The sequence below is a fragment of the Anarrhichthys ocellatus genome, unplaced genomic scaffold (genome assembly GCF_004355925.1).
Source record: "Anarrhichthys ocellatus isolate YVR2014 unplaced genomic scaffold, GSC_Weel_1.0 scaffold26, whole genome shotgun sequence".
Taxonomy (NCBI): domain Eukaryota; kingdom Metazoa; phylum Chordata; class Actinopteri; order Perciformes; family Anarhichadidae; genus Anarrhichthys; species Anarrhichthys ocellatus.
Window position 1 is genome coordinate 4,058,478 of NW_022280056.1, and position 21,859 is coordinate 4,080,336.

General features: G+C 40.6%; 3 protein-coding genes across 4 annotated transcripts; 1 reads left to right on the top strand and 2 right to left on the bottom strand.

The window, feature by feature from the left end:
• Positions 1-128: 128 nt before the first annotated feature.
• Positions 129-8,848, top strand: bcat2 (branched chain amino-acid transaminase 2, mitochondrial). The gene is made up of 11 exons (XM_031862092.1): positions 129-249; positions 1,305-1,376; positions 1,821-2,021; positions 2,463-2,573; positions 4,370-4,489; positions 4,615-4,778; positions 6,463-6,605; positions 6,730-6,815; positions 7,391-7,531; positions 7,667-7,741; positions 8,166-8,848. The coding sequence occupies exons 1-11, from the start codon at positions 232-234 to the stop codon at positions 8,205-8,207; spliced, it is 1,173 nt and encodes a 390-aa protein (XP_031717952.1). The 5' UTR covers positions 129-231; the 3' UTR covers positions 8,208-8,848.
• Positions 8,849-10,007: 1,159 nt separating this feature from the next.
• Positions 10,008-15,101, bottom strand: ifi35 (interferon-induced protein 35). 2 transcript variants are annotated; one of them, XM_031862094.1, is made up of 10 exons: positions 15,050-15,101; positions 14,701-14,727; positions 14,022-14,102; positions 13,404-13,562; positions 11,933-12,049; positions 11,709-11,847; positions 11,358-11,467; positions 11,096-11,279; positions 10,724-10,830; positions 10,008-10,623 (listed from the first exon to the last, which is right to left on the bottom strand). In XM_031862094.1, the coding sequence occupies exons 2-10, from the start codon at positions 14,713-14,715 to the stop codon at positions 10,420-10,422; spliced, it is 1,116 nt and encodes a 371-aa protein (XP_031717954.1). In that variant the 5' UTR covers positions 14,716-14,727; positions 15,050-15,101; the 3' UTR covers positions 10,008-10,419. The 2 variants fall into 2 exon arrangements, with proteins under 2 accessions (XP_031717954.1, XP_031717953.1); XM_031862093.1 differs by lacking the exon at positions 15,050-15,101 and having other exon boundaries at positions 14,701-15,041.
• Positions 15,102-18,558: 3,457 nt separating this feature from the next.
• On the bottom strand, positions 18,559-21,235 carry rpl27 (ribosomal protein L27). The gene is made up of 5 exons (XM_031862103.1): positions 21,183-21,235; positions 20,542-20,624; positions 20,162-20,331; positions 18,996-19,106; positions 18,559-18,644 (listed from the first exon to the last, which is right to left on the bottom strand). The coding sequence occupies exons 2-5, from the start codon at positions 20,620-20,622 to the stop codon at positions 18,596-18,598; spliced, it is 411 nt and encodes a 136-aa protein (XP_031717963.1). The 5' UTR covers positions 20,623-20,624; positions 21,183-21,235; the 3' UTR covers positions 18,559-18,595.
• Positions 21,236-21,859: the final 624 nt, after the last annotated feature.

The window sequence follows — 21,859 nt, forward strand, 5'->3', positions numbered from 1 at the left end:
ATCACAAGCAGTCACAAACCGTTTAAAAGAGTTTCTGAACCGGTTCAGTGACGAGTTAAAATAATTAATGTGCCGACGAGTAGGTTATTTGTGGGAGGTTTCTGGATTCATCAGAGCCCAACAGCCAACAAGCGTCTCGTACTTCAAAGCGGAACTGAAGTTGACTTTGAACTGTTGTCTTTGTTTCCACACGAACACATCATCGCGTTTTATCATCCTTACGTAGCGGAGATGGCAGCCCTCCGGACGGTGAGTTCACTGACCGACTTCTCCGCGCTGTTTATTACCTGTTTACATTGACAGTCTGGGTAAATGGTTCACCTAAATGAGTGATAAGGACGCAGATAATGATCCATAAAGCTAACAAATCCGTCGCTTTAGTTTGCTGTGCACTCACCGGCGTGTGTGTCCCGCCTGCACCGACGGTGGTCAAAACAATGCTGCAGAGAAAAAGGTCATCAAACCGAACTGCGTGCGAAAAAGTGGACATTTTAAACTGTCTTGTTTACCGGCAAAACATAACGCCTCGTTAAACAAAACGCAACGCTTTCTGTTCATCTTTATGGTGCGAAGACGAATTCGGCTGACGTCAACAGAGCAAATTGGACTTTAATTCATAAAAATATGAAAGAAGTTACCAAACGTTACATTATCACCTTCCTTCTGCGGGTTTGGTGGACAGTAAGATAAAGAGTCACTTATCTGTTTGTAAACGACGTCATCGGTAAGCTTTCATTGAATTGACAGAATTTTAAACTGATTTTGTTTTAAGGTTTCTTTCATCTGTTCAGGTGCATAACGTGTGTGTAGTGTATGTTATTGCCTCGTGGTTTTACTGTGTAATCCGCATTTTTTAATTGAGTTACTTGCGCTGCTGTTGTCTCCTAGTGTAATGTTTAGACCAGGCACACACGCTAACTAACATTTTCTATTTTTGTTGAATTGAAAACTGTGGCTCCAAATTATAAAGTACAAATGTCATGCATCAGATTTACGTGCATGTCACAAACGTCATAGCTATATATACAGTATATACACACACACACACACACGTGACTAGCTGCATGTTGAGTCATACACACAATGTCATGACACTGTGTCCCTTTGTATTCCCCAAGGCCGGATGAATAGCTGTCACCTGGGAAGACGATATATCTTCTTGTAAAAAGTTGACTGTCAAAACCTTTAAACGTACGATCACCAGTGTGTGTGTGTATATATATATATATGTATGTCTGTATGTATGTATGTATGTGTGTGTGTGTGTGTGTGTGTTAAAGTGTTTTGTCGTGTTTGATTCGCAGGCACTCCATGGACGACTTGTTCAGGCTCTCCCTTTGTCCTTTGGCTCACTGCGGTTCGCCAGTTCCTTTAAGGTAAAGAGGAAAACGTGAACATTCCTTCCCACCAGGTGAGGCATCCGGCTTGAGTTACACTCTGGCGTGCCTTCTATGTGTCGGAGCACAAAGTGTTACAGCTCGTTACAGGAAGAAGGAAGCAACATTTCTCAAAAGACGGATTTGTCTTTCTTAAACTTGCCTAGAATTAAAAAAATGTCTTTTCCCCTTTCTGTCTTTTCCTTACCGTCTACCTGTTGTATTCATTTAATTCAGTCTAATTGAATTAATTGTGTCTAATTGACCGGATAAGTCAGCCTCTCAACTGACTCTGTATAACGCTCTACTAATTGTCCCTTTAAAGCATGCTCTGTCAATAACGTTGATTTTAAAAAAACAATCACTTTTGTCGTCGCTCGCTCTGCTCTTGTCCCGTCTTCTTCCTCTTTTTTTCTCCGGCTCGCTTGTCCGTCTCCACCTCAGGCATCGGACCTCGTCATCGAACGCAACACAGTATGCAAGCCGAAGCCCGACCCCTCCGCCTTGGTGTTCGGCAAACAGTTCTCCGACCACATGTTGACCATCAACTGGTCGGCGAAGGGCGGCTGGGAGGCGCCTCAGATCAAACCTTTCCAGAACCTGTCGCTGCACCCGGCCAGCTCTGCCCTGCACTACTCCATACAGGTGAGTAGAGGGCTCTGTGTGGTTTATCACGGCTTCATTGAGTGTTTTTATCAAAACAACACTGCTTATGGCTGATACTTCATTTAGATGTATTGTTTATGTCATTTCCTTTATCGGCTCTTTATAATTATACACTTATCAACGTTAGAAAGGTCTCTGAAGCAGCAGCTAGACCAACTTTTTCTAATTTTGCAGTTGAATTTTTTATTTTTTTTTTAACTACCCACACTTAGAATTCACTACAATCATTCAGTAGCAGGGAACATGGAGCGAAGCTGACCTTAAAAACAAATTATTAAATGACAAAAAATGTCAAATGAATGAATAAAATATGCAAAGAGACTTTCTTTGCAGGTTTACCACACTGTTGTTGAGGAGGAACCCGCATGATATCGGGTGAATATTGACAGTCTGATACATGTGTTTCTGTCTTCTCTCCAGCTGTTTGAAGGCATGAAGGCGTTCCGTGGAGTGGACAACCGCATCCGCCTGTTCAGACCCATGCTGAACATGGAGAGGATGCATCGGAGCTCTGAAAGGAGCAGCCTTCCTGTGAGTTTATGAACCTTCAGAAACATCCCAGTGTCAATCACATGCTTGAAATCACACATTTCTTTAAACTCGTTTAACACTAGAACCACACACATAACACCTAGAACCAGGTAGAATTATTCTGATTTCTTTTTGTCCCACACGCATCAGTAAATGATCAATAACCACATTTTAGAGAAGGTCATGAACTGAGAGATGTTGGGGTTATATTTTAACAGATTTATGTGCATTTTAAAAGGTTTTTCTAATTCTTTAATCTGTTACTCAAACTGTAATCTGGATATTGCATTTCCTCTCTGGTACCTGAAGCAACAAGAGGCGTAAATATAGACGGTGCCGGTTGGTGAACTGAACTTAAAGAACAGAGAAAGCCACACTGGCAAAAACCTGCTTTGCTCGTTGCTCTGCTGTAGAGGCAGCTGCCAATCATATGCATGCAGGTGCACATAACAGGGCATTGTGCTAATTTACTGCTGCTGTGATGAACTTCTCAGAGTAGTTCAATCCTGTGCAGGGCAGTAACTTTTAAAAGTCACCATCAGGCATCAGCCTTTTTTTTTTCTTCTTTTTTGCAGAAAGTGAAAATGTGGTTGCCATTTTTAGTCATCTTATATTCTGAGTATCTAAGATATTGATTTTAAATGTGACATGTGTACATGTACACTCTTATAATTTTCAGTCCAGCTCAAAGATGCAGGGATCCTTCGCCTCCTAAGGCTTCACAAACGTCCTCGTTGTTTGTTCAGGTTCTTTAAATCGGTTTGCACATCTGAGCACACGAACGCACGTGCAGCGTAGCCGTGTTCTGGTTCTGACTGAAACAGCATTATGTAACTATCACCAGTGCAACAAACATCAAAATGTGTTTAAAAAGTGCTTTACCATAGAACAAGAATTTGTTTCCAATTTCTCAAAATAGTTGTGGACCACGACCTGTCAGCGCTGACTGTTGTGTGACGTGTAAAACTGGACTTCACCTTCTGTCGCCTGCTGCCATATTCCCAACTGCTCTGAATGTGCCTTAAGTTCTTCGCAGGCAGACACCCTGAAGCTGGTGACCCGCTCTGTTACTTAACTGCTTGGCAGCAGGCCCAGTTTAGGCTTAATGCTCAGAACAACAACACCCTGATACAAGAGTTCATACTTCATCAGGAGCCCAGGACACAATGGAAACTGTGTAACATGATGGACCTCTGCCACATGGTCGGGATTCCAGTCTGTGCTTTGTGCTACAAGGAAGAAAAAAGTATTTTTGTTTCACAATGAATGAATTATGTATTGTGAACACGTGTAATGGAAAGCTACTTAACTCTTCACCTCTGTTTTTTGCTTATACTCTATGGCTGCACTTCCCTATTCTTTCGTTACGCCCTGTGGATGAAATGATAATATACCCGTGCCCGTACCTTTTCTCTTGCTGTGATAACTACACCGGGTATTGTTACGGGAATCAACTCTTTTTGTTTTTCCGTACACTGAAGAGGATGCTGTGAATCAACCACGTCAACACACATCTGCCATTAACTTTCTAATGAAGCTAAAAACTACAAACTAAATATTCTACATCTAATGGGTGGTTGGTTTAATTGTTTTAGATCAAAGGTATGCACGGATATTACAGATATGTTTCATATTTAGAGGGAGAGTGTTTGTTTAATAAAGGCACAACACTCCAACATTTACTAACATCCATTAAAAAAATCACTAGAATTGGGGGGAAACATGATATAATTCTATTGATCTCACTATTCAGCGATGCTTTGACAGTTGATGTCCTCGTCTTGTTTTCTTTGTAGCTGTATGATAACGGTGAACTGCTCGAGTGCATCAAGAAGCTGGTGGAGCTCGAGCAGGAGTGGGTCCCCTTCTCCCAGAACGCCAGCCTCTACATCAGGCCCACCTTCATAGGAACTGATGTGAGCTTTAGCCGAAAAACTGATTAACCCCTGGATATCTGAGGGTCCCGCCTCAGCTGAAGTGATGTAATGAGCCGGTGGTCTGCTTACAGTCCTGATAACCTCGTCCTCTCCTCTTCCTCCAGCCGTCGCTCGGCGTGGCTCCTCCAGGAGAAGCTATGATCTTCATCATCGTCGGCCCAGTGGGACCTTACTTTGCCACGGGGTCCTTCAACCCCGTGTCCCTGCTGGCGGACCCTTCATTCGTCAGGGCTTGGAAAGGAGGCGTCGGGGCCTATAAGATGGGAGGGTGAATTTTGCATCTCTTCAAAATGCTGATCATGATTTTTTCTTTTTTCTTTTTTTTATCAATATATCACGATTATTCATCGATTTTTAAGATATTTTTATTGCACGTTCGTGCTGATTAATGCAACTTTGCATCAAAGTAAGACTTGAAATAAGTGTCTTCTTCACGAAAACGAGTAATACATCACGTTTTAGTCTTCTACTCTGGACTATTATTTTACTGGAATGTTTTTTACAATCTGCAGGGTGTGTGTGTAGAGGCGTGACGGTTCCCTATGATCGAAGCCAAAATATGTTGATTGCCCCCCCCCCCCCCCCCAGGTAGTTGGCTGTTAGTCGAGGAAGCGGTTGATTTGATATGCAGATGAGTTGTCTGTGAGTGAAGCACACATTTTAAACGTCAATATCGCAGATGAACATCTTCATTTATTTGTAGGAAGCTGAAATTGTGCTCGCGATTAATGTGCAGCCCTAGTATCTTGGTAAGTTGCCCTGTAGATATATATCATGATTATTAAAAGCACTCCACCCATAGAACTGATGAGTCACATCGTAAATTCCGGTTGTTCAGAGTCAGAATCACCTCTTTGTTTTCAGCCTGTCAGATGTCTGTCATCTGTAGTAGCAACAGAACGCGTTGTCGACGCCCCTAAACTCCCTCAGAAGAGTGTCTCTACGAGTATGTTTGCTCGTCATACAGGTGGATCAATGGAACATTGAGGTTCATATATCTGAGATTCTCCTGCTGTGACAAGTCTAAATGTTTGCTCTGACAAACAGAATAATATTGGAAGTTTTTTAATTGAGTGTAAGCGGTAATGTTGGTTTACACAAACTATTTCCCAGCAGGAGACTCTTTTTCTCTGGGTGAGGGTTATTAAAGGGCGAGTCAGCGCTCCCGTAATCTCCACTCATTCCACACAGCCTCTAATCACAGGCCTGCTTCCACTCGAATCTGCTCAGCTGAAGTGGGATTACGTAACACAACTGAACAGCAGCAACTCGACTCACTAAACCTATAAAATCTGCTCTCACTTCAGCTATCGGGTCGGATTTATCAGCAGCAGTCGTGTGACAGCAGGGCCGATATTTAAGGGCCGTCGCTCTGTATGCAATAATGTTCTCATGTTTATTCATTGTGTGTTTGTGTGTTACTCTTTCATTTTCAAACATTAGATCTATTTAAGGAGCTTTTTCATTTACTTCATGTTTCCAGCATGTTTCCCAGTAATAATCAACAGACAAACATAATAGTTTTTAATAATACATATATAATATTAATATAGTATATTTGTTTTAATTGATGAATATTTCATCAAAAGAGTCATAGTATAGTATGCCATAATCATGTACATTTTTCATATTTTAGTGCAGCCTAAATGTTGTGAAAGAGTAAAAAACTGACAGGTTTCCTCATCTAAGTATGACTCATCACTTGAGTCTTAACGGTGAGTTTCATTGTTCATTGAAGTCCTTGCAGTGAGAAGGATATAATGTTTCCAGACGTCATGGCAGTACTACCTGTTCATCAGACTGTTCATAAACTTCAGTGAGAACACGATGAAATGTGCGGCTCCGTTTTTATTTGTCCAAGGACGTTTCAGTGCAGTCCAGGTTATAGTCTTCTTAACCTCCTGAGATGATGTGTCTTCATGCCTGTCTGGCTTTGTTTGAACTCTCTCCAGTAACTACGGCGCCACAATAGCGGTGCAGAACGAGGCCGTGAAGCGAGGCTGTCAGCAGGTGCTGTGGCTGTATGGAGAGCAGGAGCAGATCACCGAGGTCGGCACCATGAACCTCTTCATCTACTGGACCAATGAGAAAGGAGGTCGGTCTCTTGTCCGTCTCTCAAACGTTCCTGAGGGTTTTTTTGTTTACACACTGCACTCGATTAGTAGATTCAAATACATTATGGTTTTAATAAAGATAAAACTGTGTTTGTGTGTCTGCAGAGAAAGAGCTGTTTACTCCTCCTCTGGATGGCATCATTCTCCCAGGAGTCACCAGGCAGTCTCTGCTGGACTTGGCCAGAACCTGGGTAAGACCACCAGAGAGGAGACCAAACACAGACCGTCACACAAACCTCAACGGCACACGTGTTTTGTGTCACATTTAAATAAATTACATTTCTCCCACTCTGCTCCTCAAATTCGTATAAGCAAAGTTTTACTCACATTAAAGCGCTTTTAGAACAACAACTCTTTGGAGCCGGTGTTGGCTGCACCTGGTGTCTCGAAATCCTTATAGATGGTACTCAAGGCAATAAGAAAACCAAGTATTTATTCTTATTTAATAAACTGTATAATGAGTTCTTTCCACTTGGGACATCCACAGGTTTAAAGATCAATCTGAGGGCTCAAAACATGATCAGGTCAAAGAACAAAAAATACAGAATTTGTCAATTTTATCCTCTGATTTTTGGTCATAACTCATGAATTATTTAATCTTTTTATACATGGATATCAAAGATAAATGAAATGCTCACAACTCTCTAAACCAATTCAACCAGTGATGCAAACAGATATGTCTTCATTGTAAAGGGTCATAAGGTGTGAAACCTCTGCAGCAGATCCTTAAACCTGCTGTTCACTGCTTCCTGTGTGTCTCTGTTAGGGTGAGTTTAAGGTGACGGAGCGCACGATGGGCATGCAGGAGCTGCTGGGGGCTCTGGATGCCGGGAAGGTCCTGGAGGTGTTTGGAGCCGGGACGGCCTGCGTCGTGTGTCCCGTCGGCAGCCTCCTCTACGGAGGAAAGGTAGGAGTTCACCCTCTGTCGTGTCCTTCTCATGACCGCTTTGCAGATTTGATATTTCTGTGTAAACGCACTGATTGTTAATCATTGTGAGTAACAGGGTGGTCTAAAGGACTAACATGTCTCTTCCCCTCTCAGACTTATCAGATCCCCACCATGCAGAACGGGCCGGACCTGGCGAAGAGGTTCCACAAAGAGCTGACTGATATTCAGGTGAGAGCACTTCACACAGAATGTGACAGATCCTTGGAGGCGAACCTGCAGGTTGGCGCCTCCTGGTGGCAGCGAAATGGAACTGTTAGACATATTTCTGGATGTTTTTCTAAGTTTTTCAACTTCTTCAATAATTAACACTTTTAATACGAAAGAAAACAAAGGCCATGTGACAGGACGATGCTTTGTAGGTTGAGTATTGCAATTCAATGTCTGAATCCGGCACTCACATTCAAATGAATGGAGGACTGAAGCCTGATTCGGTGTGAATGCAGCCTAACTCGTAATTTAACTTGATAGAGTAGATAAATCTCTCTTTAAACTTCTGAAAGAGTAGTCTAAACTTTTTACATTCACAAAAGCAATAAATAACATGTTTTTTGCTTGTTCATTTTTTGCTCTTGTTCCCTTTTTCTTCACTCAGTACGGACGCAAAGCAAGCGAATGGGCACCGCTGGTCGTTTAACGGCTGTATTGAACATGCCAGTTGTATCATGATTCCAGTTTGGAGACCAGCAGCCCCCCCTCTCCCCCTCCACCCACTCTGAATCCACTAATGAACTCCTGCTCACCCACCAACCGAGGAGACGGAAGCTTCTCTCTCCGTTCTTCTCGGATAACTTTTCCCCGTTTCTTTTGTGTGTGGACTCTCGTAGGACTACGGTTGGTGGTTTGAATGCAACAGCTGGCTTTGGGAAGCAATAATGACAACGATATGCAATGTTTTGACCTGGCACTTAACTCTGAGGTCGGCGCGACAAAGCAGGAAAAGCAGCTGTCATTGGACGGGAAAGAACACAAGCAAATGCAGCCCGATGATTAAACATGAAGAGGTGACGTGGCTGGTGGTGATGTATTGTATATCACACACACAAGCACATCCAAATCTCTAAGTTAATTGGGTCAATTTTGCAAAAAGAATACACTCCATTCATGTGTTTGTCCTCATAATAACTCCGATTAACGCCTTGTGAGGACAGTGCGTATAGTTAATAGCACAAACGTCATTAACAATATAAAAAGGCACAAACTGACATATTTTAATCATAAGAAATATTTGCAAATTTAAAGTAGCTATATAATCCGTGTTTAGGACGGTTAACCTCTTGGCAGCAGGCAATCTGTCCGTGCTGTTTCTCATCAAGTGTATCAAAAACTCACATGTAACAGTTAAAGGTTATTAATATAAGTTTTTATATTAATAACCTTTAACTGTTACATGTGAGGAGTATTTGCATATGCAACATAGGAAGATGCGGTGTTACTGTCGTGTACATAATGATCTGAGAGAGTATTGCTGTTACCAGGGGCCACGTCAGTTTGCACTGACCTTGTTTCATGTCGGGGATCTGAGCGTGACTCAGCGGAGCGGATTTTATGTTTGTTGGTTTTCAGGTTGAGATTGCGAAGGTCTAACGATCGGACGACGCGCTGTAGAAGAGGACTGTTACACGCTGGAAGCTACTCCTGCACTAATTTGTGTGTAATCATTATGAAAACAATGTAACAAACAGTGCTTTTATTTCAGAGGTTTTTAAATGATATCTGTCCTCACCTTGATATGGAATTAGAATTGTCTTCCAAGGTACTTGACTGCGTCACCGGTGTTCTACGGTTTTCTAGGCTTCATGTCCTTCCCTCTCTAGCTTTCCTTACTTTGAATGTATTTGTACACACCTGTCCCTCTCTTCTGTCCAAGTGCCTGACCTCGGCCTGTTAGCCTGTTGTTCTCTGGACCTTCTGCTGCTGTTTGATTTGTTTCCAGTGTGTGCACTAGGCGGTGTAGCAGGGTTCTCTGTCAGTGTAGTCCTTTTAAATGTGTTGCTTTTACTCGGCTGTAATGTTTTTACAATAAACCTGATCTGAGCTCAGTATCTTTTGGTAATTGAATTGTTTCACTATTGGGGCTCTTTATTGAGCTCAAGTCTTTATGGTGTAATATAACATGAAAATGTAATAAAGTCACAATATGGCTTTTATGGTAAAGCCCTGAGAAATTTTAACTTTGGGCTGTAAAAATAATTTGAATTATTTGCTAACTGAACGCTTATCACAAAAAGCATTTAACTCTGAATGTTTATCAATATGAAGGAATTGTTTGAAATTTTGGGGAATGCATAAATCGATTTTCTTGCTCGAGTTGTTAGCGGTTAGAAAGCTGCTTCAACTTCAGCTTACTCACCACAAGAAAGCAAATCAACTATTTCCTGTGAGTTTTAGATTTTTTTCACCGATCTGAAGAAAACAAAAACAATTTTTCGTTTCATTATTTATCAACAGTTTAATTACACTCAGACAATGTGTTACAGCAGGCTATTTACATTTGTATGTAATAAAACTGCAAAAGGTTTCCTTGTTGATCAATGAGATAATTACAACATTATAATCACTGTATTTGACATTGATTTCTATTTTTGATTAACGAGACTTAAATCCTTTACGTATGAATATAGTTTAAGTTTTAAAATTCAGAATTGATAAACAGTAGCGACGGGAGTTGAGAGATTTTGTTCTCGAGAAAATACGTCTGGCAGTTTTACACATAATTTAGAACATTACTTTGTACTAAATTATTTAAACTCCCGTCAGGTTACAAAACAGAGTACGAGATGATGCATGGATCCTGTCCTTGCATCAGATGATCTCACCCTGAACCTGAGAGGTGATAAGTGTACATCTCACTCCTCTCGCGCTGTGGAGACGCCCTCAAACAGGGCCGAGGTGTGCTGATCCAGCGGGTTGTAGAGGAAGCCTTCGATCTCTCCTCCGCCATTGTCTCTTTTCTGGAAGTGGATTTCCAGCATATCCTGCAGGAACTCCTGCTCCATGACGTCGGGTATTCCCGTCAGCAGTACCGTCCGAGGACAAACCGCCATCTTGGTCTGGAAGGGGGAAAAAAAATACTATTACAACTCCAGCATGTTCTTAAGAAAGTGACAACACCAGAACATCGTGGAGAGCTGCTCCTCTCCCAACGCTCACCTCTAAGTTTGTAATCTTTCCGTTGAGAAAAGGAGTCACCCTGACTCTGTGCTTCTTCTTTTGGAGCTCCACCTCATGGTGCTCTTTCTCTGTCAAACCTCTGGCAACTGATGGTAGAAAGAGTTTCATCAGCTGGGATTCAGACTAAAACAGACACTCCATCCAGCCGCAGTGGAAAAAGTAGTTCTCCAGTTGCATACCCTACAAATGATGCATTAAATACCAACAGTATTTCAAAATACATGTGGATTCATATTTTACGATCAGCTGTAGTCTCCAATTGTTCTGAATAATTACCTCCAAAGTGAATTCCCCACAAATAACATTCAGCTGTTCTCCATCACAAACACATAAGAACAGAAGCTTGCTCACTGTCTTTCTCCACAAAGGTGATAACCACATGCTCAGAGTCAGGCAGCAGTTCACATTTGTCCACCTCCCCGCCTCCGTTTCTTTTCTTGGAGAAGTGGATCTCCAGCTTGGACAGCAGCATGTCAGTATCCATCTTGGGCAGGTTGGAGATCAATATGTGCTGAGGACTCACCTCAGAGTCAATCTGCAGGACAGACAGACGGGCACTTAATACTGATACTGATCACACTCAAGGGGGAGGTGAAGAGGGTATCTGTTGTACCTCCACCAGCCAGGGCAGCATCAGCTGAACTGGCCGGGCCTCCACAGTAATCCTGCAGTCTGATCCCAGAGCCACCCGGTGCTTCTGAATGTCCAGGATGTTATCGGCCACTGATGACAGGAGGAATACGGGAGAAATATCAGCTACTACCAGTCCAGCATGACAGAACATGACGGTATTCCCCATTCAGAGAGATATTTTCCTCCCAGAAGCCCCACAGTCACCGTGCATCAACTGGTTTGTGGTCTTTGAAATTAAACGATTTTAATCTGGAAAATCTTACAAACAAACACACAGATTCTTCCTCCAACGAATGCAGATGAATGAAAAACAGCTTCCGGACAAACTCACCTATTTTCTCATCAAATCGAATCAGTGCCGTGCCGCCCTCCATCGGGTAAACTACACGAGGCTTCATTTCAAATGTGTCGGCTTTGCTTCCTGACGAGCCCCTGAAGACCACCGGCCTCTCAGGTACAGCAGTGAACACCTGAAATCCAAAAGGGACGGGTTGACACAGGGTCGTGGGACAGACCGGCTGCAGGCGGCGGCGTGTTAAATTGGGACAAACGTACGTCAGCCTGCTGTTGCAGATGGTCGTTTTTGGCCTCTTCCTTCTTCAGAGCTTCCTCAATTCTCTGGATCTCCTTCATCAACCCGCTCTCCTCCTGCTTCATCGAGATCACCCGAGACTGCAGGACAGAAACACTTCAACTACAACAAAGTGGAAAGCAACCTCCAATCAATGGTGCACATATTTAAAAGGAAAGTTTGTTAAGCAAAGCCCTTTATTGTATTTTTATTGTACGTTTTCTGATGTTTATATTTGTATTCACTGCTTTTATATAATGCATTTCTTCTTTTCATTTTTCATTGGTAACCATGTTTTAACGGTTCTTAAAGCCGCTCTTTAATAAAATTGGATTAAAGTAATTGCTTTAAAGTATTAATACACTGAAGAATATTCAACTTTTCACTGGTAAACCTTTCAGGTACATGCGTTTTTGCTTATTTGTCAATTGTTTGTGATATTTTAATAGTTCTGGTTATTCGACTCTTGAATAATAAACACTTGGCAGTTTATTGAGTGACATTTTAGGAAATTGCTTATTTGCTTTTTGACCGAGAGTAAGATAAGAAGATTGATATCTCGCTCATCTCTGGGCTGCTTTTGTATTCTCAGTTGGTTGAAACTGTCAGATGTGACTCACTCCTGGTTTCACCTTTATCAGTGTCACATGTTTTTAACTTTAACAGCTGACGGGAAACATCTGGGGTGGGGCCAAAAGTTCAACCCACAGAGCTGCACCAGCTTGATTCTATTATATGTTGTTTAAATCCCACAGTTACGTCACCTGAACTGATTCAAGACATCTTAAAGCTACAGTCGGTAACAAATAACTTTTATTCATATTGGCTCAAACTGTCAGTGAACATGCCGCAGATAATCTGTAAGAAACAAACAGGTTCCTCTGCCTGACTTTAATGCTCCTTATGGCATTTGTAAGATTCCAAAACGCCCAAATAAAAATAAAGCAATCAAAGCCGAGCAGTCTCTAACGCAGCTGTCAATCACGACTTGTGAAGCTTGTGAACTTCAATCAAACTGTCAAACTAGGAAGCGAAGAAGAAACGGTCAGTTTGAAAGCTAAACAGCAACTTAAATATGTTTGCGAGAACATTTGAGGTGAAAATCAGGCAATGCAGTAACTAAATACTGATTCATATTTGATCAGCTCTGCCTTGTTAGACAGTTTGATCGGAGCGTCACGAGCGTCACGAGCGGTGATCGACAGCAGCTTTACAGACTCCTCGGCTCTGATTGGCTGCTTTTCTTTTGATAGAATAGTGCAAGTACCATCAGGAGCACTAAAGGGAGGCAGAGGCACCTGATTTATGATGTACTACTGTCAGGATACAGTGACAGTTTCAGCAAATACGACAAAAGGTTATTGTTTATTAAAGTTCCGACTGTAGCTTAGAAAATCCTCTCGTTGAAAATTCCTAAAACTACATTTATTCCTCTCAGAGGAACGTCCTCCATACCTTTTCCTTCTCAATCTGCGCTTCGTATGAGCGCTGGTACTCTTCCAGATCCTGGATCAGTTTGTCGGAGCGCTGCTTGCATTTCTGAGTCATGTCTCGCTGGTCGTCTCTGCTGGCGGCCAGCTCCTGCTGCTCCTGGATCAGCTGTTCATGTCTTTTCTGTGGACACACAAGCTGCGTTCACTAACATCTGGTCTTTGTTTCTTGTTCAATAACTTTACAATTATTGGGCGTTGACTTTCAGCATGTTTCACATGTACAGTGTCACTTCGACATCACTTAAATGCTATCACACAGATTATATTCATACTACGTCCCCAAAACCATATTACATTGTGTACATACATTACCATGTATATAATAATTTGGGATTTTTATGTCAAGAGTGCCTTTTGCTTTGACAATAAACTTGTGTAGAATATAATATGGCATTTAGGTATTTTTTTATCCGTGTGAGTTACATCTCGTATACATCAAAATTCATCAATATTTAATTTAAATGTCACAGATATTTCTTTTCTAAATCTGTATATTCTGTTTTCATATACAAGTTGAACTATGTAAGTATAATCTGTTTAATATTGGAACACTAAACTACTCGGATGAGCTTCACTGCACCTTGTAGTTGGTGATTGAAGCCTTGATTTGCTGCAAGCTGTCCTTGGACGGCTTCTGGTCGTCCATCACCAAAGAGAAATCCTGAAACACAAAGAAATAAAACAGATATATAAACATAAATGTTAATGATCCAACAAGACCCAGAGTGTATAATGCAGAGAAGTAGACATGTTAGTAATAATCTTACAAGTGAAAGTAGTATTATAGTACAGTTTGGATGTACTTGTACGTTACATGAGTATTTTAATTTGATTCCATTTTATACTTTTCATGACCCAGCAGTATAAAAAGTCATTTAAATTTACTCCACCTTCATGAGCTGCAACAATAAAGTGATGGACACATTAATGCATCAATATGTGTTCAATAAAATATACTTTGTGAAATTGGGCCAATCAGCACAATGAGTACTTTCACTTTTAAGTATATTTTCAAGCTAATCCTTTTGTACTTTCACTTGTAACAAAGTATTTCTACACTGTAGTACCTCTAACGCTTTTATCGTATTATTTCTGAGCAATAACTTCTTCCACCTCTGATTGCAACAATATGATAAAACATAAAGTATGTAACAGGAAGATTACAGATACATGTGGTAAATGATCTGGTGTAATACGTTTCTTTAACAACAAGGAAGAACAACAACATGAAGACTTGAAGAAAGAAAATGACGTCTCACCTCATCTGAAGACATAGTGAAAGTCAACTGGAATAAATCAAAACATGTTAGTTGTTGCATGCTGTCAGTCAAAGTCCGTGTAATAAATGTACTTAACACGTGCGTCAACAAGGAAAAAAAAGACTGTCAAACGACAAACTAACAAAGATATATTTTAGGCCTTACTTCCAGATCAACAAACCGGCTCACACCTCTTAAAACAGTCTTTAAATACGTCAGAATATCTTTAGATACGTCACGACCAACGAGACTTGTAGAATCTGAAGACTTTCATGTTATCGTTGTTTTAATGTGTTGGACTAAACGTGGCTTTGTTTTTAGTTCTTCGTTAAAAAGTTGTAGAACTCACCTCCAGTCGACGATCTGTGCTGTGAAGTCACTGTTCACTCTTTCGGTTTCTTTTTCCCAGCCGCCCTGAACGTCTCTCGTTCCGCCATCAGGGGGCGCTGCAGCCCTGTGGTGCATTCAGGTGCTTTTGGTTACATTTAAAAAAGCACATGAGAGGACTGGGAGTGGATTTTACTTTTGATTATCACAACTAATAATTACTTTATTATTATTGTAATATTTAATGACCAGTCTGTGCGAGCATCCTCAGTTAGCACGCTTTATTGTAATTATTGTTGTTAGACATATTCTGCCGCTGTTGTCGCGCATGCTCACACCGTCCACAGAAACACTTGAGTCACAGATCACTGCGCAGCGTTAACTAGTCCCCATTATTTATCAGACAGAAAACATATCAGCTGTAGTGACAAGTTACATTCAAAGCCTCTGGTGTAAGAAGTACTCTGATCTTTTAAATAAAGTAAAAGTGGCAATACCAGAAATATTCTGCTACAAGTAAAAGTCCTGCGTTCAAAATCTAAGTACAGAAGTATTTGCATCACAAAATACGTGTGTATATAAGTACAAAAAGTAAACACTATGCACAATGGCCCTTTTCAGAACTACAGTGGGTACGGAAAGTATTCAGACCCCTTTAAATTTTTCACTCTTTGTTTCATTGCAGCCATTTGCTAAAATCAAAAAAGTTAATTTTATTTCTCATTAATGTACACTCAGCACCCCATCTTGACAAAAAAAACAGAAATGTAGAAATTTTTGCAAATTTATTAAAAAAGAGAAACTGAAATATCACATGGTCATAAGTATTCAGACCCTTTGCTGTGACACTCATATTTAACTCACATGCTGTCCATTTCTTCTGATCCTCCTTGAGATGGTTCTACTCCTTCATTGGAGTCCAGCTGTGTTTAATTAAACTGATTGGACTTGATTAGGAAAGGCACACACCTGTCTATATAAGACCTTACAGCTCACAGTGCATGTCAGAGCAAATGAGAATCATGAGGTCGAAGGAACTGCCCAAGGAGCTCAGAGACAGAATTGTGGCAAGGCACAGATCTGGCCAAGGTTACAAAAGAATTTCTGCAGCACTCAAGGTTCCTAAGAGCACAGTGGCCTCCATAATCCTTAAATGGAAGAAGTTTGGGACGACCAGAACTCTTCCTAGACCTGGCCGTCCAGCCAAACTGAGCAATCGTGGAAGAAGAGCCTTGGTGAGAGAGGTAAAGAAGAACCCAAAGATCACTGTGGCTGAGCTCCAGAGATGCAGTAGGGAGATGGGAGAAAGTTCCACAAAGTCAATTATCACTGCAGCCCTCCACCAGTCGGGGCTTTATGGCAGAGTGGCCCGACGGAAGCCTCTCCTCAGTGCAAGACATATGAAAGCCCGCATAGCCCGCACAGACTATGAGAAATAAGATGCTCTGGTCTGATGAGACCAAGATTGAACTTTTTGGCGTTAATTCTAAGCGGTATGTGTGGAGAAAACCAGGCACTGCTCATCACCTGCCCAATACAATCCCAACAGTGAAACATGGTGGTGGCAGCATCATGCTATGGGGGTGTTTTTCAGCTGCAGGGACAGGACGACTGGTTGCAATTGAAGGAAAGATGAATGCGGCCGAGTACAGAGATATCCTGGAAGAAAACCTCTTCCAGAGTGCTCTGGACCTCAGACTGGGCCGAAGGTTCACCTTCCAACAAGACAATGACCCTAAGCACACGGCTAAAATAACAAAGCAGTGGCTTCGGAACAACTCTGTGACCATTCTTGACTGGCCCAGCCAGAGCCCTGACCTAAACCCAATTGAGCATCTCTGGAGAGACCTGAAAATGGCTGTTCACCATCCAACCTGACGGAACTGGAGAGGATCTGCAAGGAAGAATGGCAGAGGATCCCCAAATCCAGGTGTGAAAAGGTTGTTGCATCATTCCCAAGAAGACTAGCTCAAAAGGGTGCTTCTACTCAATACTGAGCAAATGGTCTGAATACTTATGACCATGTGATATTTCAGTTTTTCTTTTTTAATAAATTTGCAAAAATTTCTACATTTGTTTTTTTCTGTCAAGATGGGGGTGCCGAGTGTACATTGAGAAATAAAATGAACTTTTTGGATTTTAGCAAATGGCTGCAATGAAGCAAAGAGTTAAAAATTTAAAGGGGTCTGAATACTTTCCGTACCCACTGTATATTACTGGATTATAAGTATTGATGCATTAATGTGTTCATCACTAATGTTGCAAATGGTAACGGCTGGGCTCATTTTAACATCTTCATAAACTGTTGGGTCCCCGAATCTAATATTTTATTTATTAGTTGATTTATATTAGTATGAATCTTCAAAGAAACAAGTTATTCAATAAAAGTGTAACAGAAAATGGAAATACTTGTACCTCAAAATGACCAGTTAGTTGTTCTGTTACATTCCACTACTGTAAAAGTACACACGCTCATAAAACAGCGGTGGGAAAAGTACTCTGATCCTTTGCTTAAGTAAAAGTACCACAGTAAAAACAGTTACAAGTACAAACTCTGAATCTCAAGTAGATATTAGAAATGTACTTCAAATATCAAATTAAAAGTACTCTTTATGCAAATAAGACCTGCACAAGTGTTTTATTATAGATTGTATAATTAGTGAACTGTCAGCAGAATTTTACTCTTAAAGTTGATCTGATCTAGACTTCAATTGAGTACAACTTTCTTTTTAAATAAATGTAGGTTTGTAAAAAAAAAAAGTATAAATCTACTTAAGTTTTCACATGAAAGATGGAGTAAATGCACAATACGAGTACACCAGTGAAGTACCTCTAAAATGAACTTACTTTTATGTACTTCGTTACTTTCAACCACCGCTCCTAAAATGTACATGAAGTAAAACTACTAGTTTTAAGAAACCAAACCGGTGTTTTAAACAAAGTACATTCTTTACTTATTCAACTTTTGAATGCTCGACAAATAAAATGTAAGAAAGTAAATCACCCGCGTGTTTACCTAGAACGTACAGGGACTACAAAGCATTTAATTTAATGTAGAATTCATACATTGATACGGATACCGACTTGGTGCTCATCTTCAAATACAGCACTTAAATATTGTACCTGACTTACAACATAGTAGCTACATTATAATGTATATGACATAACCTCAATACCCAACTACTAAGTAGGTGTAGAGCAACGTTTGAGAGCTTGTTTAGAGAGACATGAAGGTTCGCCTTGAGGTAGAAATCTATTTGTTCCAGTTCAATAAAATAAATACTTTGATACATTCTGAGAAAGAAAAGGTTGAACTCTCACCATCGTGTGATCACAAGAGTTTGACTTTAGTGTCAATATATTCAACAACTTAAGTTATTTTAGGTTGCGTGTGTTACAGCTTCTGACAGCATTGAGTATTTCAAAAATACTTTTTAAAGGATCGTGTGAACCGGATCAATAATCCTCCAGACTGAGGCAGAGACGGTAAAAATAAGACAGAAAATGTCAACAAAGAGCCAACAGTCAACATCCATTTTTAAACATTTATTTGTGAAACCGAGTGAAGTTAGAATCTGAGCTTCTGGAAGAACCACTTGTTTTTGCCCGTCTTGTACCTGAAAACAGAACAAACACAAGTTCAGTACATTCACTCTGATAAACATCACAGGACTGAGAGGAGAAACTCCTGATATGCGACCAGTTCATCGAATACGAACAACTATCTTAACTAATATCTCAAATTATGGATCACAATGCAGCAACTAGGAAGCATTGTTTACCATCAGGATTATTACACTAAAAGAAACATTATGCACACATGACAGTGTTGATTGACGGAGACAACATCTGTCTGAACTCTGGATCTCATAGTTAAGAGACACCATTGTGCCATTATTAGTCTGAATGTCCCAACATGTGGGTCTGAAGCACACTGAAGTTGAGAATCCATCGTCACACCGACTCACCTCTCCTCAAACTTGACCTTGGCCTCCCGCCTGGCTTTGCGCTTGAGGGCCGGGTCCCTGAAGACGTCCTTGTTGACGACAGTTTTGTCCAGAGGAATATCAACAGAGTATCTGAAGGAAACGAGCACATCGAGGAAAGACGGTTATTTAAACCCTCCACTGGTCACAGCTCAGAGTCTCACAGGTTGCTGTGAGATAAACTGGTAATCAGATTATAAACCTGCTCATCAAATCTGAGTTTTACAGTCCACATCTAATATATAGACTTAAACTTTAAGTTATACAGCTTATTAAAATGGAACATTTTAGGCACAACACTCTTTAAACATGGAAAAATGTTCAAATCGAAACACTTTTTCATGTAAACATGTAATTGAGCTCTGATCTAAAAGGTTAAGTATCATTATTTGTTATGTTCACATTGCTCCAGAACGGCATCCTGTGACGGCAAATGTGATTTAAATGTTATTTACTTCAAAACACATCCAATATCGTATTTCCAATCTCAGTCACACAACCTACCAATAGCTTGACATAATTCAAATATGACAATAAAGCTGAACAGATTCCTGCATCCGAGCATAAACAAAACTTCTTTTAAAAAGGAAAAAAATCAAGCAAATATCTGTCAATGTTTGGAATGTCTTCATGTTTTTACTCTTTATGTTTGTCTTCACACCAATTAAAATACTGAGGAAGCCAGTAATGCTGAGGGGACGAGGTTAGATGGGCATGTGATCAAAGACAAAACAGAGACTAGAATGAATGTAGATAAACAAGCTCAGCAACAAGACGTTTCCTAACAAAATGCACCTTGGTAGTTGTAGATAAATTATCTTGACACTTTAACTCCCACAGTTTTGTGGCTGGGTTCTAACCCCAACCTGCCCTAAATGTGCCTTTTTAAATCAATGCATGTTATATAATCTAACACAGCGACTCATCTCATACACTTTTTACTTCACAAGGATTGTTTCGTGTCCGTTATCTTAAGCGTTGAAGTGCATCACCTAATCCGCAGGACATATTTTGTTTCATCAACCTTCCACCACATCGTACTTTTGGAGAATAAACACTTAAGTTTGCTGCTACACATCAGTAAAACAAGGAAGACAGACAATATAATACTCAATCACAGGAAATGAGTGCAGACAACAGACACTGACCTGGTGGGCATCAGGTGGTTGTAGTTGAACACCTTGACGAAGGCCTTGATCTTGGACCTCTTGGCGATCTTCTTCTTGCCCATGGTTGTGGTCACCTTGCGGGGATAGCGGTCGATGCCTGCGACCAGAGCATGGCTGTAAGGACGGTCGGTTGTGCCATCGTCAATATTCTAAAAAGAGACAACAAAAAAGGGACTGTGGGTTAAGGCAGACACAAACCATACACAACTTTGAATCAATCCTACAATGTTGTATACTTGACATTTTAACATGGAAAATAATGAGTGCATGTCTGCTAAGTATCTACGTGTTTAGGGAAATCTGTTGTGTTTTTTGGAGACTAATTAAACACCACATCACACCCACAGACATGTTTTTACCTTGACGATGACAGCTTTGCGCCCGGCGTAGCGTCCAGCTAGGACCATCACCACCTTCCCAGGCTTCATGAACTTGCCCATTTCTGCAACAAATTAAAACAATGTCAAACCTCTGTGTCACCACGAATAACTCAACACCTCACAAGCAACATTACTGGTGTCAACAAGACCAAATAAAACGCTGAAACTTGAGGGGAAAACGTTTAAACGTCCCCTGCTCGGTGGTGCTGCTGCTGCTTTGGTTAGCAAGCTAAGCTAGCATTAGCATCCAGCTAGGGAAGGGCTAGCATAACGTTTCTAAAGCTTAAAACATTTTATTTCACTCTTACACGCGTTATGAATACGACATTTAAGTTGTATTGGAACTACATGGAGCCCTACACAGTCTTAACACATATAATCATCCCCCTTTAACAAGGCGGTTCAGTTGGAAACTGCCATGTTGGAAAATGAGCGCTACGGAGACGAAGCGCTGCGATATAAACAATCATTTTTCTCCCTTTGTCAATCAAAAATACACGAAACTAACAACTCGTCTTGGCTAAAGGAGTCGTTGTCGTAAGTGTGGTGCGATAAAAACGGTTAAAATGCTCAGATTTGGAGCGATGGTTGAAGATTGTTGGAAGGGAAATTTCACTCACTGATGCTGTTCTACGGCCACCGCTAGCAGGAAAGGAAGCCGAGAAGGTTTTAGTGACCTTTGACACCACCGATCGACACACGTCACTTCCGGACAATTTTCTGCTCGAAAATAGTCCGTTTTTTGTTTATTTATTAATTTAACATAGACAAATTCATCACACATCGCGTGGATGCTATAATGTAACATTTTACAAATAAGAAAAAGTTAAATTTAGTGTATTTAATGCTGTGATTGAAGATAGAATAGAAGGTAAAATTACTTCACAAGTAAAAGCACTGTACAAAAAACATTAGCATCATAATATACTCAAAGTACCAAAAGTAAAAGTACTCATCATGCAGAATGGCCCAGTCTATGAGAATAACATATATTATATTATTGTAATATAATTATTGATGCATTAATGTGTTCATCACTTTAATGTTGAAGCTATCCGCTTGATCCTCCGAGGCTCAATTTATTTGATGATTATATTTTGTATTATTAATCTGAATCTGCGGAGGTTATCGAATATATTGTATGTAGTGGAGTAAAAGTACTATTGTAATATTTCCCTCTGAAATGCAGTAGAGTAGAAGTGTAAATTAGCAGAAAAATGTTCAGTAAAAGTTTAAGTACTTGAGTAATAGTAGTTAATTACTTCCTTCTAAAAGTACTGGAGTCACAGCTTCAAAA